The sequence below is a fragment of the Leptodactylus fuscus genome, chromosome 8, assembly GCF_031893055.1.
Source record: "Leptodactylus fuscus isolate aLepFus1 chromosome 8, aLepFus1.hap2, whole genome shotgun sequence".
Classification (NCBI taxonomy): Eukaryota; Metazoa; Chordata; class Amphibia; order Anura; family Leptodactylidae; genus Leptodactylus; species Leptodactylus fuscus.
The window spans coordinates 24,631,358-24,649,259 of record NC_134272.1 but is presented as its reverse complement, the minus strand read 5'-3'; the positions used below and the strand labels follow the sequence as shown (position 1 = coordinate 24,649,259).

Here is a 17,902-nt window from a genome sequence, read left to right as displayed (position 1 = left end):
TCAAACTGAAGTTTAGGATTTCTGTATTGTGAATAGGCTTCGAACCCATTGATCTTAGGGATCTTACGCTTGACAATGTACCTCTATGGGTTGGTCTGGGCTCCAGATGTGTTCTCTTGTAGGCTATAGGTTTCTGAAATTGTACGGTTACTCAGACAGTCCATGTCTCCTGGTGGCACATGGAGGACATATTGGCACATAACTGGAGGTATCTGTTCAGTGGGAACTACTGTAAAATCAGAGGCGCACACATTGCATAAGCTTGGCAGATAAGGGTAGGAACTACTTGGTTATGCTAAGCCATGAGCCTTGTACTCTAAGGATATTCGGTTTATCTTGACTCAACCTAGTCTTGGGTACCATGTGTGTTTTTTTTTTTTGTTTTTTTTAAAGTAGTATTTGGACATGTGATGTTCCAGTACCAATTCTGATATCTAGTGTCAGGATATGGGGTTGGTAGGTGATTGGAAGAGGCACAAACAGTCCAAAATGAAGAGTTTTATTCACTCTAAGGGCTAGTTCACACGGGGATAATCCACATGCATTTTGGCCCTGATTCTGATGCGGGAAGCCGCATCAGAATTGAACCACAATGTGACTGTCGTGGCTTCCGCCTGAAGAAAGGCAGCTCGCTTCTTTTTTTCCGTGAGCGGGATCGCACCGCTCACAGAAAAAAGAATGCTAGCGGTCTACATAGACCCAGGGGTGAACCTACCTTTTTCGCCACCCAAGGCGGACGACAGAAAGCACCCACCCCTGGGAGGAGGGGGCGGAGCGGAGGGGGTGGGGTGGAGCAAAGGGGGCGTGGCGGAGCGGCGTTAGCAGGCAGGGAGAGGACCTGCTCTCTGCCTGAGCGTGAGGGGAGGCGCTGCGTCCACAGGGCCTCCCCAATCCACCGCTCGGTGACGGTGACGCTAAGCCTTGTCCTGGACTGGTTTAGGAAAGCAAAAATGCCGCCCTCCCCGGGGCTCTAGCATAGCGCCGCCTGAAGCGGCCGCTTCAGGTCGCCTCATGGGAGGTGTGGCGCTGCATAAACCTCTATTGTGAGGGGGCGGATTTTGAGGTAGAATTTGGCGTCAAAATCCGCCCCCTCTTGCCCCGTGTGAACGAGCCTTAAAAGACAACGGTACATGGAGCAGCAAAGGAAAATACAAAATAAACACCTGCCCGTCTGGGCTCTAACTAAGCAAAAGTTGGTTGCCTCACCTATAATAGTAACCAGTTCAAAGAGTCAGGAACCTCTCAGGTAGTCACAACCTCCTAGGTGGCTTTCCAGCCAGGCTCTGGCACAGTCTGTTCTCCCAGCAGACTTCTTATGTCTCGCTAACAAGGCTGGGTTGCCGCCTGAGTGTCCGCAAGGTGTGGGCTGGAGGGAATGGGAATGACAAGTCCCACTACCAACCTACCTACCATTCCCTAAAAATCCAGCCCATCCCTGGATTCTTTTCATCTCAGCCACCTGAGCAGTCTGGGTGAGATATACACCCCCTGCAGAACTTTACTAGCCGACGGCTTACACTGGCCTAAAGCAGGTACTATATAGAGCACAATACCTGGCACTTTGCATGACATTTTGGAGTTCAAAAATGACAAAAGCAATACCATGCAATGGAAAAGGGGCTAAACATCTTTGGCCCTGCGTTGCTTCCATGCACATGTTTTCAATGGATGATGTAGTATATGTACATGTACAATGTGACTGTTCTGAATGATCGGTTTAACCTCTGGTACAAACATGTAAACCTGTAAAAAAAAGAGGATCGAAGCAATATCAAAATAACAGAGATTAACCATTGACAGATATTTTCACGCTGACTGATCATCGTATTGTCTTTATGCAATAGCTTAATGGTTTTTTTTTTTTTTTGCTTTGTTTTTGTCTTGCAGTCTCAAAGATCCCCTCTGTCCTCCCAGCGACCTGCGTCTCACAAGCCTGAAGTCGTGGATGATTTTCTTCGCAATTTTCTGATTAAAATGGGGATGATGAAAACCTTGGAATGCTTTCAGACAGAATGGTAGGTTTACTTCTCTCTGCAGCAGCAGCAACATCTGAAGGTCCTAAAAGCCAGAGAAATTGTTACAGGCCCACCATTACATTGTCATTATTTCTGAACTCCAGGTCTACAAGATACAAAAAAAATTGATAAAAAAAAGATATTTCTGGGCACCTGGAAACATAAAATGGCTGGATAGAAACAGCTTGGCAAGGGATGACTCAAGGACTTGTATTCCTGGTAAAAAAAAAATTATATAAGAGAGAAGAACGCGACAAAGCCTAGTTTTTATAGCGAGAAGATAAATACATTGTCTACTATAGAACTGGCAGATATTTTTATACCGCTGGTGAGAAGGTGCTTTTGTTACCAGCGCCGTGCATGGTTCCAGTGAAAACAGATGCCACATGCCAGAGGGAACATGGATCACTGCCCTTGGATAATACGCCAGTGGCATTTACTAGAGTCGGATCACAGGTTTGCAAGAACATTTCATTTATATGCAATATAAAGATGAAAGACTTGTATGCCATTCCCAATCATTTGGACAGATTTGATAAATTTTACCTTTTTTTTTTTTCTTTTTGAAAGCTAGTATTTTACAGAAGTCCCCTTTAACACATTCAGGACCATGGGTTGACCAGGGATACATATGTTTGTGTGGGGTGCCTGTGATTACTAGATGTTACTATATCTGTTGTGCGTGCTCTATTCTAATACGGTATTATGCAGGCTGTGTTCTACTGTTATTCATAGCACATTGTTTATACTTTTGATAACTACCACTACGACCTAAATTTTATATATTTTGTATCGCTCCTTAAATATTTTAGCCCCTTCCCGACATCCGCAGTACTATTACGGCAGATGCTGGGTCTTTAAAGATGGCGGCCGCTTTTCAGCAGAATGGCCGCCATAGCTACGAGATCTTCACTGTAACGTACAGCGGAGACCTGGAGCTAATGTCCACATTAAGAGTTCTCTCTGGTCACAGGCGTTGCTCTTCGTTATATGTCTTATGTGGTAAGACAACCATCCACTATTAAAGGGATTCTATCATTAAAATTGTATTTTTTTTGCTTACCACGTCAGAATAGCCTTAAGAAAGGCTATTCTTCTCCTACCTTTAGATGTCTTCTCTGCGCCGCCGTTGGGTGGAAATCCCGATTTTCGTCGGTATGCAAATGAGTTCTATTGCATCACTAGGGGCAGTCCTCAACACTCAAACAGCACTGGGGGCGTCCCCAATGCTGCGAGAGAACTCTCCAGCGCCGCCTCCATCTGTGTAAGTGGCCATTTTCTTGTCTGGCGGGCATGCGCAGTTGGCTTGGCCCGAAGCCTAGAAGTTTGAACCCAGCGCCGGAAGAAGACTCGAAGAGAGGCCGTTCCAGACGAAGATGAAGGCATCGATGAGGACCGCCCCCAGTGCTGCGAGAGAACTCATTTGCAAACCGACGAAAACCGGGATTTCTAGCGAATGTTGGCGCGGATATTACATCTAAAGGTAGGAGAATAGCCTTTTTTCAGGCTATTCCGACGTGGTAGGCAGAAAAAATACAATTTTAATTATAGAATCCCTTTAAGCTTGTCAGTGCTCATAACATGATGACAACGGGTTAATATTGCAGAGAATGCGTACGCTTATAGCCTATAACAATTAATTCATTGTCACAGAGAATAATTAGAGCGGCTTGTGATTCCTCTAGGTATGAAATGATGCAGAAAGGCCTCCTGCAGCCAGAAGCTGTTGGTTTTGTCCCAGATGTTTATGCTCAAAACCAGATGTTAGACTCCGAGATAAAGAGTTTAAGGAAAGAAGTGGAAACCTACAAGCTTGCTGCGAGGTACAAACCATTTACTTCTATAAGGCAGTCACATGCAACCTGTTCCCCATTAAAGGATGAGTATGTACTTTTGAGAAATGTCTTTCTGTATAAATGTTGGAAGATGTTTAAGCGTTTTTTTCCTCCTTCAGTTACAGATTCAAACTGTTTTAAGTTCCTTGATAGTAAGGACTCTTTCCCGAAGCCTGCCCTCTCTGAGGACCTTCACCAACACCAGTTCTTTGCATCTTTTAGTAGAGACTGCTCCACTCATTCTGGCACAGGTGGAAGTTTTCTAGCTTTTCTAGCTCTCATTATTCCTGATATTGTCTGATTAGGCTTTCTGTTGCCACGTGGGTGGTCCTAGACAAGGGGACATGATTCTGATCTCTGACTCTGTCCGCCTCAGATTGGACAGTGTTAGGGAACTTAGAACCGTTTCCCCTTTCCCGCTCTTGTCTGAGACTGCCCATTTGACAGTAGAAAACCTAATAAGCATATCTGTGCTCAGAAACAGTGGGGGCTAGCGTCAACATGGTGGCTCAGTGGGTAGCACTGCAGGCTTGCAGCGCTAGAGTCCTGGGTTCAAATCCTGCCAAGGACACATCTGCAAGGAGTTTGTATGTTCCTCCCATGTTTGCATGGATTTCCTCCCATACTCCAAAGACATACTTATAGGAAAAGATGTGCATTGGGAGCCCTATATGGGACTCATAAGCTGCATTAAAAAAAGGGAAAAAAAAGAAACGGTGGGGGTGAGAGAAATAACTCCAAATGTGCTGGAATCAGTGGAGCAGTACATGGAGCTGGTGCAAATGGTGAAAAGTTTTAAGGACTCTGTTCTTGTGCATTCAAATCAGAGAATGCATTCCTTAAGAAAACTGCAAAACTACAGTGCAGTCACACATAAGAGACAGAAATCTGAAATCTGTGTGCCTGTCACTACCTTATGCAGCTATCGGAGAGATTGTGTGTATAACATTCATTACGTTTTGTTATTGTAGCATCTGTAATGGGGTGCCATATATCAGACAATAAGTAAACTCTTCGTTAGAGATGAGTGAGTACTGTTCGGATCAGTCGATCTGAACAGCACGCTCGCATAGAAATGAATAGACGTAGCCGGCACGCGGGGGGGTTAAGCGGCCGGCCGCCGTCAAAGCGGAAGTACCAGGTGCATCCATTCATCGCTCATCTCTACTCTTCGTTCTTGAAGTTAATGTGTAGGAAGAAAGGAAGAAACTTTGCGAGCTTAAAGGGTTTGTCCCATGTGGACACTTATCCCCCGTCCTGTAAATAGAGAATAAGTGTCCATTCGTGGGACTGCGCAGTGTTAGCATCGGACACTAAGCTGTCGGACACGGACGCTAGTGTGAACGCCCCCTTAAGTTGAGCTTAAGAAATCAAACTTTGTTGCGATGAGTCTTTAACTCTTGAATGTTCACTGAAGCAAGGTGTACAGGTCACATCTTCAACAGTTAGAAGAAAATGGGTAGAATATCCTAAAGTGTTAATCAATTTTCTTAGACGGTCCGTACTGTATTACAAGATGTCTTTGAAACAACAATGCAGTAATACTAGGCGACTACCTAGACTTGTTGTGTTGGTCCTTATGAAGTTACTGCTCCCACTAGTGGTAAATAAAATTATTTAATAAATATTGTATCTGTAGCATTAAGAGTGATATTCGGGTGATAAACATGAGCCTTGTTTTATGTGACCTTAAAAGAACATAAATCAAGGTGCATTAGCTGTGACGGCAGCCGCTGGCATGACGAACACCCGGCCGTGTATTGGGTAACTCTGTTCATTCCTAGAGAATGTCAAATGGCATTTCACAAACTGCTGCCTCCGTATCGTATTATTTCATCTGTAAGTGAAAAACACACCTCACTGCAGCGGCTCAGGTCTGGGCTCCGCTTATTCCAGAGCAATGAAATACCATTGCAAGAGAAATGAGAACCGCAAATTAATGGATCAGAAGGAGTGCAGGGTCGCGGTGCGATTGCTCTCTACTCAACTTTGTGTGCCTTTTGGAAAAACCCATTACTTAATATAGAAAAATAACTTCTCATTAGCTTTCACTTTCAGATATCCAGTGTCAAGCTTTTTCCAAATGTAATATCACAGGAGAAAAAATTCTCCGCTATGTCTGCAGCAATGAAATATTCATAAAGTTTTGCTGCCTTCCATATTTTATTTTCATGAAGGTAATATTTAGCACTTTTAATAAAGTATAACCTATGTCTTTAGGGGATTTTAATGTCAATGTGCTTGTGCCGGAGCCTGCACGGCAGAAAAATACTTTGGTAATAGGTTTTAAAGGGGCCGTCCTCCCCCGTTCTTTGTAGACGCTCTAATACGGCGTTTGAGCTGTAAACCAGACAGTCTATTAACCTTTTCACTGCCTGGTGAGTTTTCTGCACTTTGACAAATGCAAACAAAACCAGATTTCTAAAATAACAAAAAATCATCATAACCCGAAACCAATGTACTTTGAAAAAATGTCTTGCATTAAAATGTGATGTTTAGGGAAAAAATGCATTTATGCTAGAGAATAATAATAATTAATAATAATCATTTCAATTACATAGCGCCAATATATTCCACAGCACTTTACGAATCAGAAGACACAGGAACAGACAATAGGAGACATTACAATGTGGCAAAGTAATAAACATATCGGGGCAACACGGTGGCTCAGTGGTTAGCATTGCAGCCTTGCAGCGCTGGAGTCCTGGGTTCGAATCCCGCCAGGAACAACATCTGTAAGGAGTTTGTATGTTCTCCCTGTGTTTGCGTGGGTTTCCTCCCATTCTGCAAAGATATACTTATAGGAAAAAGGTAAAAAAAATAAAAATGTACATTGTGATCCCTATACGGGGCTCACAATCTACATTAAAAAAAAAAAAAAAAAAAAAAAAAGAAGTAATAAACATATCAACCAATAGGCGTGAGGGCCCTGCTCACAAGAGCTTACATTCTATGCGGAGGTAGGCGGACACGAGAGGTCAGAGGGCCTGTTTGCTACATAGTGAAACAGAAAAGGTGGCCTAACTGAAGCTATATGAACCCGTCACCTGTCTGTATCTGTGAATAAACAGATACTAAATGCAAGGAGAGCATTATAACTTCTAGATGGAGAGGACAGGATCTGAGGAAGGATAAAAAGTGTTCTACTCCTCCCCACACTACACGGTGATCAGGTCACATGATAAGCCTGACCAAGCAGATGTGATTTTAGGGCAGTTTTGAAGCTGCTGTAGTTGGGGATTAATCTCATTGTTTAGGGTAAAGCATTCCAGAGCACCAGTGCAGCTCCAGAAAAGCCTTAGAGACGGGAGATGTTCATATAACGTCATTGCAGAATGGAGCAGATGGTTAGGGCGATTAGACCGTGAGGAGAGGGGAGATATAGGGAGTGCCGCACTGTGGATGGATTTATGGGTACGTGTGATAATTTTATATTGTATTCTGTGATAGATGGGCAACCAATACATTGAGTGACACAAGGTAGATGTACCGGTTTAACAGAAAGGTGAGTCTGGCGGCTGCATTCAGGACAGATGGTAGTAAGAGAAAGCCCAATGAGAAGAGGATTACAATGGAGAAGGCAAGAAAAAATCGAAATGACAATGAGGGTTTTTGAAGTTTCCACAGTGAGAAAAGGGCGAATTCTAAAATGTTTTTGAGGTGCAGGTGTCTGGATATGGGGGGCTGAGCAGCACAACTTATTAAGGGGATAGGATGAATATTTTCTTTTATACTTGCTGCTTAGACCTACAGATGTGTCCTCCATTACCTGCACTTGTGGCCAGATATGTGGTTCATATAAGTCGCTGAGTTTTAAGTCTTTTGAAATTGCATTTCGTAACCACCAACTTTGAGGTTTGGTCACATCTGTATGTCTACCTTCAAAAAATACACCCCCTTTCCCTTCCTCAAAGTGATAGTCAAAGAGAACATGTGTTTCCTGTCTAGTCAGGGCTGATAACATTATTAGGCTGGGCCTTTAGTATGGAACCAGAGCCAGCCTATTAAAGGGGTTTTCCAGGAGAGATAAGCGATGGCCTATCTTTGCGATAGTTAATCAATTAAAGACTGTCGGGATTCAGACACCTGCACAGCTGATCCCCACAGGGTTCCTGGATGTTGGGACCCCTGAAGAATAGGTCTTCAATTAAAAAATACATATCAGAAAACCTCTTTTAGGCCGGGGCTCCACGGGCCAGAAACTCAGCGATTTGCCCGTGGCAGAGGCGCCGTGAGAAAAATCGTGGCGTTTTACAGTACTTGCAAAGTGGATGGGACACGCTGTGATTTCCAAAACCAACTATATCTACAAAAACGCCGGCGGCTTTCTCATAGATATACTGGTAAGAGAAAGTCCGCGGAGGAAAACTCTATGAACTTTCTCTTCAAAGTGCTGCAGAAAGAACCGCAATGTGTTCACGCTGTGGTTCTTCCCGCATCAATTTAGCGCTACGTTTACAGCACGTGGGGCCTTATTTACTACAGTTAACTTAAGGCTAAGTCATAAATGCTAAAGCTCTTTGCCTTGGAATCTAGACCTGAAATCAAAGTCCAGGTAAGCAAGGTTGCGTTCATTTGTAGAAGAATTTAAAAAAAAGCAATTTACGTGAAAATGGGGCTCCAAAGCTGAATAACAAAGACTGTTTGTAAACTATTGAATCTCCTTTACAAGACCCTGGGATTAGGTTTATATTACTGTTGACAGACTCCCTATAAATATGCAATGTAAAGCAGAATACAGAATTTAGATGTTCATTATATTCCATGCATTGATTTTTTTTTTTAGTTTGTTTTGTCTCTCCACACCATACAAGTGACCTTTAAAAGTCAAGTAACCACTAAATAACAGTTATGAAAACATATAAACTAGTTGTAAGTATTTGCTTAAGTTTTTTTATTTAACTTTTTTTTAAAGCTTTTTTTGCTACAGTGACCCATTCATTTCTATAACCTCATACACACAACTGTGTTTTGGGGCTGTGAGCCAGGACCAAACTCAAGAAGAGTCTTATTGTTGTCCGTCTTGTGGCCCATGCATATTGAAAGGATCTGAAGAGATCATAGCAGGACGGGAAAAAAGAAACCTCCTGCTCGATCTTTCCACCAATACCGCAGCTGGTTCAGCCGCAGAGTCCACGGCTTGAGGCTCCTTGCTGACTAGGCCCATTCATCCAAGCCTAATCTTCAGCGGGATGCCACAATAGAAAGCCGATGCACTGCATCCCATCATCTCTAGACTGCAGTGGAAAATATAGAATTCTTCTTCATTTTTTGCCGTGTACATACCTTTCATCAGTTTGGGCACATGCGGTTTTATATACCGCTAGAAAGCCGACATTGCGCTGAATTCAGCGCACTGTCCGCTTTCAAGATCTGTTCCTCGGGCAAAGAGCTATCGGTGCCAGTACCGTAGCTCTTCACTGTCAGAAGGGCGTTCCTGACAGTCAGTCAGGAACGCCCCTCCTCACAGCAGCGCCTATCGCGCTGTACAGTGTGAGCGGGGAGGAATGCCCCCTCCCTTACTGATAGTACTCATCCATAGAGGAGTACTGGGGTGGTGCGTTTCCTCACTGCTCTCACAGTACAGCACTATAGACGCTGCTGTGAGGAAGGGCGTTCCTGACTGACTGTCAGGAACGCCCTTCTGACGGTGAAGAGCTACGGTACCAACACCAATAGCTCTTCACCGGGGGCACAGATCGTGAAATCCGACAGTGTGTTGAATTCCGTACCTTGTCGGCTTTCTAGCGGTATATAAAACCGCAAGTGCCCCAACTCATGAAAGTAAAGACTTCCTACTAGATTTCCCTTTTCAATACTGTGCAAATCCTATTAAACACTGTTCATGTAATATATTGTGATAAATTGACATGAAAAGCTCACACATGCTTTATATTTTCACTTGTTACATTTAAGAGCATTCAGAGGCGTTGGTCTATGGAAATATTTGAGTTTCTTATGTTTCCGTTACAGTAAAGCAAAAGAATCAATGGTAAAGCTGCAGAAAGAGCGCAATTTCCACAGGATGCACCACAAGCGTGTGGCCCAGGAGAAAAACAAGCTCATTAATGACATCAAACAGTAAGAAAACCTCTGCGCACTCTACAGTATGGGGCAAATACTGAACCCCGTATCTCTTTGTAAGGTGACACAAGTTGCCTGCAGAAGCTTATAGGAGGAAATGCACCTATTATATGGAAATAGACATATTAATCATTTTGCACTCCCATGTACATTGTGTGTTAAACCTTATGATGTTTGAGATAGGGGATAGAAACCTTCATTGTCTGTGGAGATGTTTGGTGAGACCTTATTATCTTTCTCCAAGGCCATTTCACATAGAGTGAAACTATAGACAAGCAGAACAGAGCCAAAGAAATGCAAATAATTGTTGTATGCAATGTAATAACACACAGGGGGACCACAGTAAACTCTTTGTGTTGGACTTAATAGTGAATTGTTTATTTTTTTCATAGCCATAAATCAAGGCCATTTTCACACAAATAAGTAAACACAGAACAATACATATACTATTGCCTTCAAATATTTCCCAGCATTTATTACATTTCGAAGCATAAATACTTCATACAAAATAGTCATATTACAAAATGGCATAGCCATTTGACTTTTGACTTTAACATCACCCCCACCAAGTGCAGTTCATATCTTCTGTTAATAAATGGCACTACACTGAATCCAGTGCAGTTGAAATTTTTTTCTCTAGACCCCACCGTTCCCGAGCTATCAGTACAGCCAGTTTTGGTACATGGTTTTGGTCCTTAGACTCTGTATTGTCCGGCAGGAACAGAAAGGGGGTGTGGCTCAGAGCCCCAATCAGAGGCAGCCAGTGTCAGAGCTCACAATCACACCCCTTGTCCGCTCCTTCCTGACACCGCCCTCCTGACAGTACAGAGCATAGGAGGCACCAAAACGAATAGGAATATTGGGGGACACTGTGCCAGAATCTGTGTCAGGTCTACTTGTGATTTATCTCAACTTTATTATAAAGATGGGTGTTAAGTATCCACTAATTGTTCTACTATATCAGCTCATAAGGGCCCCCAAGATAGAAGTAACCCTAGCAAGTTCTCTCTGAAACAGTGAGCAGCAACAAGAGGGCTCAGTGCAGGGACAGTCCCTTTGCCTCAATAGTCCAAGTCTACGTTCACACTGTCGCTCTGATCTGTCTTAGGATCACAGAAATAGTAAAAACGGTCTCCTTATTTCAGATACAGATAGTAGATCTAAGAATTTATTCCATTTTATGTGGCCTGGGAAGATTGAAAGCCAGGACAGAAGACACAGGGAGAGACCGTTCCTGTAGAAGATGGAGGCGGCGCTGGAGAGTTCTCTTGCAGCATTGGGGACGCCCACAGTGCCGTTTGAGTTCTAGGGCCCGCCCCCAGTGCTGCAAGAGAACTCATCATTTGCATTCCGAAGAAAACCCGGAATTCTACCGAACGGCGGTGCGGAGAAGACATCTAAAGGTAGGAGAAGAATAGCCTTTCTTAAGGCTATTCCTACGTGTGATCAACAAAAAAATGTGATTTCAATGAAAGAAACCCTTTAAATATGGCATATCTCAAAAAGCTTTAAAAGCCGCAATGACCAACACAACCACTGGGCGGCCACAGACGCTTGCAGAATTTCAGAGTGTGATACAATAAAGCTAATCAGTGTTGTCTCCAAAAGCTAATTATCTAGTAACACACATACCTGGACATGTCTGACCGAAAGGAAAGCTGAGGATGGCTACTCCTGTACTTTTAGGTTAGACTTGTTCATTATAAATGGCTTCTTATTAAAAGAAACATTAGTGAAAGTTATTGCTGTCTTATGTCGTTTCCTAAGAAACTTTTAAAATGACTTCAAACTGAAGTTTCCCTTCACTATATACGCTTTGTATCCTGTAAGCTGCCTGAGTGACAGGGATGTGACTGAAGATAAAGTAGTCTTAATTATCGTTAGAGGATGGCAGCGCTCTTCTCCTGCAGTCTCGATCACGTCTTCCTTTGCTATGGCTTACTAATCAATGACGCCGGTGCTATTGACTTTCATACTGCAGGTAGCGTTTTAATTCACTCTTTTTCTGAAGAAACGGTAGTGACAGCGTCCGCCGCCTCTCGTATTAATGCTTCTTCAATTCGTCACTAAACCCCACAAACCCCATCTTGTCATATCTTTCTATAATCTCTTATTGATCAAATTACATTTCGCTTTTTTTTTTTTTCCTCGGTGTAGCACTGTGCGGATCACTGTTTGAGTTCTGCAGATAAAGAAATGGAGCTGTCATCCCCTCCAGGGAACACAATGATTTTGATTAAAATATGAAAAAACCTTGTCATTTATTTTCGGAGCTCTTTGCTCTTCCCGTGTTACTCTATTCTGGAATAAGTGACAAAGTATTAGCCACCCTTAGGACAGGCAAAACAAAAGTTAAAATCAATTAGAAGTCGCTGCTGGAGTGTAGTCGTCTTGGAGAAGATGGGACTGTAGAAAAACTATTTCCTCCTCGGGCTAGTCATCCATGAAAGTTCTGGATTTCAAAGCTTTCAAGTTTTGCACTGGAGGCTGCTGAGATATTGCTCTGGATTCTGTATCAGCCGTGTTTGAAAACTTCAACGTTTTTTTTTTCCGTACTAGGCCGAGACACTTTTTGGTTGAGCTCAGAGACTGACAATATACAGAGCTGAACTTTCAGAAAGCGTTCACCAAACGATTAGCCCCGTTGAATAGGGCTAATTCGCGTGCCGACCCGCCGTAGCTCAAAACCGAAACCCACGGCTCAGATATTTAGTCCTTCTACGGGGAAAAAAATGTCAGATTTTTCCAATATGTATAATTGTGTAGAAAAAAAATAACTGTATATGTGTTAGCAGCTAATAAAATGGAACATGATGATCTACTGAAGTGTTATATCAGTAGGATTTTATATGTGTGGTGAATTATTATTATTTATTATTATTATTATTATTATCATTAGAGATGAGCGAGTACTATTCAAAACTCCCGTTTCGGATAGCACGCACCCATAGGAATGAATAGACGCAGCCGGCATGCAGAGGGTTAAGCAGCCGGCCGCTGGCAAAGTCTGCGTGCCGGCCACTTCCATTCATTCCTATGGGTGTGTGCCGTTCCAAATAGTACTCGCTCATCTCTAATAATAATAATAATATTATTATTATTATTGGTATTATAATAACTCATACTATGTACAGAGGATGCATTAGGGTCAGTTTGCAGCATTTTTTGCAGGTGGATATTGATGCAAAATCCATCTAAAAAAAAAACCCACCTCCCATTCATTTCAATGGGAATCCTAGCAGTTTTTTTTTCCACTAGCGTGTTTTTTTTTTTTTTTTTTTTTCCCTTTCAACTAGCAGGAAAAAAAACATGACCTATCTTCAGGCAGATTCCACGGCTGAGTCAGCCACAACGTCTTTACTTTGCTAGCAGAAAAAGGAACCCATTGAAGTCAATAGGAGGCTTCTTTTTCAGCGCTGAAATTCCACACCAAATTCCTCACCATTTTCCTCAATCCTCAATTTTCCGTGAGTGGGAAAAAAATGCTAGCAGAAAAAAGTGAACAGCTCCCATTGAAGTCAATGGGAGGCGTTTTTTGGAGGCGGATTTTGCGCCAAAAAAACTCTGTGAACTCAGCCTAAAGGGGTATTCCCATGTCCCTTACTCACCAGTCTTCGCTGCCGCAAATACTTCTTTCTTCCTGGTTTTCGATGTCAATTGGTGGGCGGGGTTTCATATGCAAAGCTACACTGTCCGACTACCACCAGTTTAGCTCCACTCCCACATAGCGTGATCCTATGGGACGATTGAAGGGCCTGTGATGTCATCAAAGGTCCTATAACACTTGGGTTTAGCTTGTTCTTGGCTAAATCCTAATGGGCTAAGGGACCAGGTCCTTTAGCCCACTAGAATTTAGACTGTTTTATATAAGAAAGAAGCGCTCTCTTCCCTCCTCCTCTATCTGAGAGCAGGAAGCTAGGTCACGTGTGGTGTAGACACAGGAACAGCTACAGACACAGGCTCGCTCCCGTGCACTTAGCCCCCCCCCCACAGAGCAGGCAGCTACGTCACTTGACATTTGAGCAGATAATCCCAAGGGCCATAGAAACGCAGTAACAACAATGAAGTGAATAAATTAAGATAGTGGACAAACAAAGCAGTTTTGCTGAAGCAATGCATTTAGGAAAAGTCTTACATCCACATTAACAAGCAGTATAGATAGAATCCTTGTGATGAGACAACCCCTTTAACTCAACGGCGGCAAGTGGCTTTGCGGAAAGGGGTACCACTTAAAAGGGAAGAGATTTAACAGCATAAGACATTAACATTTTGGCACAGTAAGCCAACCAGTTGTAGGCGACTTACAAGTGTATCGAAAGAAACACGTTTCATCTTTAGACTGTCTGGTTTACACTTTGTAAATAGCCGGAGGGATATTGGCCGGTATTTTAAAGCTATTGTGGATATTTCAGTACTTGATCTCAGAAAGATTAACGGAGATGGCAGCCCCATCGAATGTGTACCGTATAATGATGCCATCCAGTTAACTACATTGCCATGAAACAAAATTACTCAAAACTTATCTTTTACAGGGAGATGGGACCAACCTATTGTTTTTTGCCGTGTGTTGTTTTTGTGTGTATGGGGTGTTTGTTTATTTTTTTATATATATATTTTTTTTTATTTAATAAATCATACATTTTATTTCAGATTTTTTTAAATTTTTTTTTAAATTGAGCAGTCAACAAACAAGGGCATACAAAAACTGCACAACTACATCGTTTAAATGGATTGTCCAGGGCTATATTGGTAGTTGTGGCCTCTATACAACTTACCAAGCTCGACACTGTACACTATATAGTTTTTGTGCTTAGTATTCGTTTTGCCTCATTCATTTGAATGCGATTGAGCTACAACTTTGCATGTGACCAATGGATGTGATTGTATATGTGATTGAAATAAACATTTGGTCTAATCCTGTCTTAGGGTGAATTCACACTGAGTAAACGCTAGCTTATTCTGAACGTAAAACACGTTCAGAATAAGCGGCGTCTAAAGCAGCTCCATTCATTTCTATGGGAGCGGGGATACGAGCGCTCCCCATAGAAATGAATGGGCTGCTTCTTTCACTCCGTGCAGTCCCATTGAAGTGAATGGGGAGTGCCGGCGTATACGGCAAGCTCTGCTCATGCCGGAGCGTACACGCCGGCATTCCCCATTCACTTCAATGGGACTGCACGGAGTGAAAGAAGCAGCCCATTCATTTCTATGGGGAGCGCTCGTATGCCGGCTCCCATAGAAATGAATGGAGCTGCTTTAGACGCCGCTTATTCTGAACGTGTTTTACGTTCAGAATAAGCTAGCGTTTACTCAGTGTGAATTCACCCTTAGGGTTGGTTCACATCTGCGTTTGTATTCTGTCCAGGGGAGTCCGCACGGGGGACCCCCCAAATGGAATACCAAATGCAATTGCAAGCGCTGTGCAGTAAAAGCACACTGATACTCATAGACTATAATGGGGTCTGTGTGTTTGCTGCCAGATCTCCGCACAGAACATGAGGACAGGAAAGTAGTTCACAATCTACTTTTCTGTTCGCATGATTCGTGTGGGTAGCACATGACAAGCACACGGACCCGGTTATAGTCTATGGGGTCCATGTGCTTTCACGGCACAGCGCTTGCAATTGCGTTTGGTATTGTGTTTGGGAAGGGGGGTCCTCAAGCGGAATACAAACAGAGATGTGACCGAAGGGTAAGAGTAACTTGATCCCCTGTTAAAAAAAAAAAAAAAAAAAAAAAAAAAAAAAAAGTTGAGTCCAAACTCTGGACAGTCCACCGATGCAAATTCAATGTGAGTTTCAGTGCCCAGGACAACTTTTCTGCCTTAGTCTTAAAGGCAATCTGTCACAGGAACCCAGCTCTATAGAGAGATAGGTTAGGGATACCTGAACCAAACAGTGTTTCCCCTTATGAATCTGGACCGCTGTTTTTGTTACTATACCTACTCTTTGGAGCAACAGGAGTGTTGCCATTGCTCCAAAGAGCATCCTTACCAGGTAGATCTGCTCAGTTCTGGTGACGGACTCCCTTTAAGAGTCCTGACAGCAGGTAGGAGCCCTTATGGACAGTAATAAACACCAAGGAGATTATTCTGCATATTCTTTGGTTTTATTCTTCTTCTTCCTTCCTCTGCATTGTCTTAAGGATTTCTGCACCGACTATCCTTTCTCCCCACTCCCACCCCTGCATACAGCCATTCATAACAGAAGAGACAGACCCTAAAATAGATTTACAAGCACTTGGGATACACAACATGTAAATTTGAATCCGCAAAATGTAAAGTTCTATTGTTATACAGCAAGAAGCTAAAAAGCAAGCCAAGTGTTGTACAATTTACTGCCTCTCTGGTTATGTATAGGATTGTTTATAAGTGACTTCTCCAACCTACAATGAAAGTCTATACAAATAAGCCCCTGGAATTACTGATGGAAACAATCCAGCTGATTTCAGTGGGATTTATTATAAATCTGCTTCTGAATTATTTATGAGTCTGTTGGAGAGCCAGGAGGACAAAATATCTGCTAATTTGGTAGCAAGCCTGTGCAATATGCTCCAATATCAATGTGCAAAGTGATTTAGAAATGATGCAGAGGCTTCTACTAAAGTCTGCCGGTGTCATTTCATGACAGGTAGGTTAATAAAGCATTCACTGTGAATGAAGCAAGGAAAATCACTGTGTTACAGCTGTTTTACGCTCCTGTATTGTAGCGTAGACACCTGACAGTACCGTGTTCTCAGTTGTGTGCCAGGACTAACAATGACCAAGAGTCGGCTTGTATATTTCTATAGGCTGCACCAAGGAAACCACATCACAGTCCTAGTGAATGGGTGCAACCATAGGAGGGTGCAGTCACACTTGGGGCCTGATGACAACCATAGCAGTGCTAGAAATACATTATTATTACTATTATTTATTATTTATTTATATAGCACCATTAATTCCATGGTGCTTTACATAATAATGTATTTATAGCACTGTTATGGTTGTCGTCAGGCCCCAAGTACTTGGGACACTTTTGATGTCAATTTTGCATTGGGGCCCAGAAGTTTCAAGTTCCATATTTATACTGTATCTTTTCAAAACACTTAATCCTTTTAGTAATCTCAATAATTTAGTATCTGACCACTATGGTTCTTCACTGCATCAGTGCATGGATCTGCAGAATATGACCACTGTTCTGCTGCTAACAATTGAATCCAAAGCACAATTTTTTTTCCCCAAAGTTTCATAAGATGTAAGTTTCATATGTAGGGTGTTTGGGGGATTGTGGCTGTTGTATACTGTTCCTTGCTTTTGGATTAAAGAGGACCTTTCATCAGTTGGGGCACATGCGGTTTTATATACCGCTAGAAAGCCGACAGTGCGCTGAATTCAGCGCACTGTCGGATTTCACGATCTGTGCCGGTACTGTTGCTCTTCACTGTCAGACTGACTGTCAGGAACGCCCTTCTTCACAGCAGTGCCTATAGCGCTGTACTATGAGAGCGGGGAGGAACGCCCCCCCCCCCAGTACTCGTCTATAGACACTGCTGTGAAGAAGGGCGTTCCTGACTGACTGTCAGGAACGCCCTTCTGACACTGAAGAGCTACGGTACCAACACAGATTGTGAAAGCCAACAGTGCGCTGAATTCAGTGCAGTGTTGGCTTTCTAGCGGTGTATAAAACCGCATGTGCCCCAAGAGGTGAAAGGTCCTCTTTAATAACTGTCTGAAAATGTAACTAGAAGAAGTGAAGGAAGGCAAAGGTCACACCAAATATTGATAGGATTTAGATTTCTCTTTTGTTCACTCCCGTGGTTTTCTTAATTGATAACAATACACTATTGACACTTCACTACCTTTTTTGGCTGAATTGTTTGTACTGCAAGTACCCTGAATACCTCCCTTTACATGATCAAATTGAAACTCCTTTTTAGTCTACCATGGTATAAATTTAAGCAAGCATTATTTTTGCCAAAAATCTTATT

At 42.7% G+C, this 17,902-nt stretch overlaps 1 protein-coding gene across 1 annotated transcript in view; it reads left to right on the top strand.

Moving 5' to 3' along the window:
• SPAG16 (sperm associated antigen 16) overlaps positions 1 to 17,902 on the top strand; it is a 587,076-nt gene that overhangs the window by 25,768 nt on the left and 543,406 nt on the right. Inside the window, exons 4-6 of the mRNA XM_075284951.1 lie at positions 1,888 to 2,015; positions 3,701 to 3,838; positions 9,824 to 9,931. Coding sequence (XP_075141052.1) covers positions 1,888 to 2,015; positions 3,701 to 3,838; positions 9,824 to 9,931 — 374 coding nt within the window. The remainder of the gene's footprint in view (positions 1 to 1,887; positions 2,016 to 3,700; positions 3,839 to 9,823; positions 9,932 to 17,902) is intronic.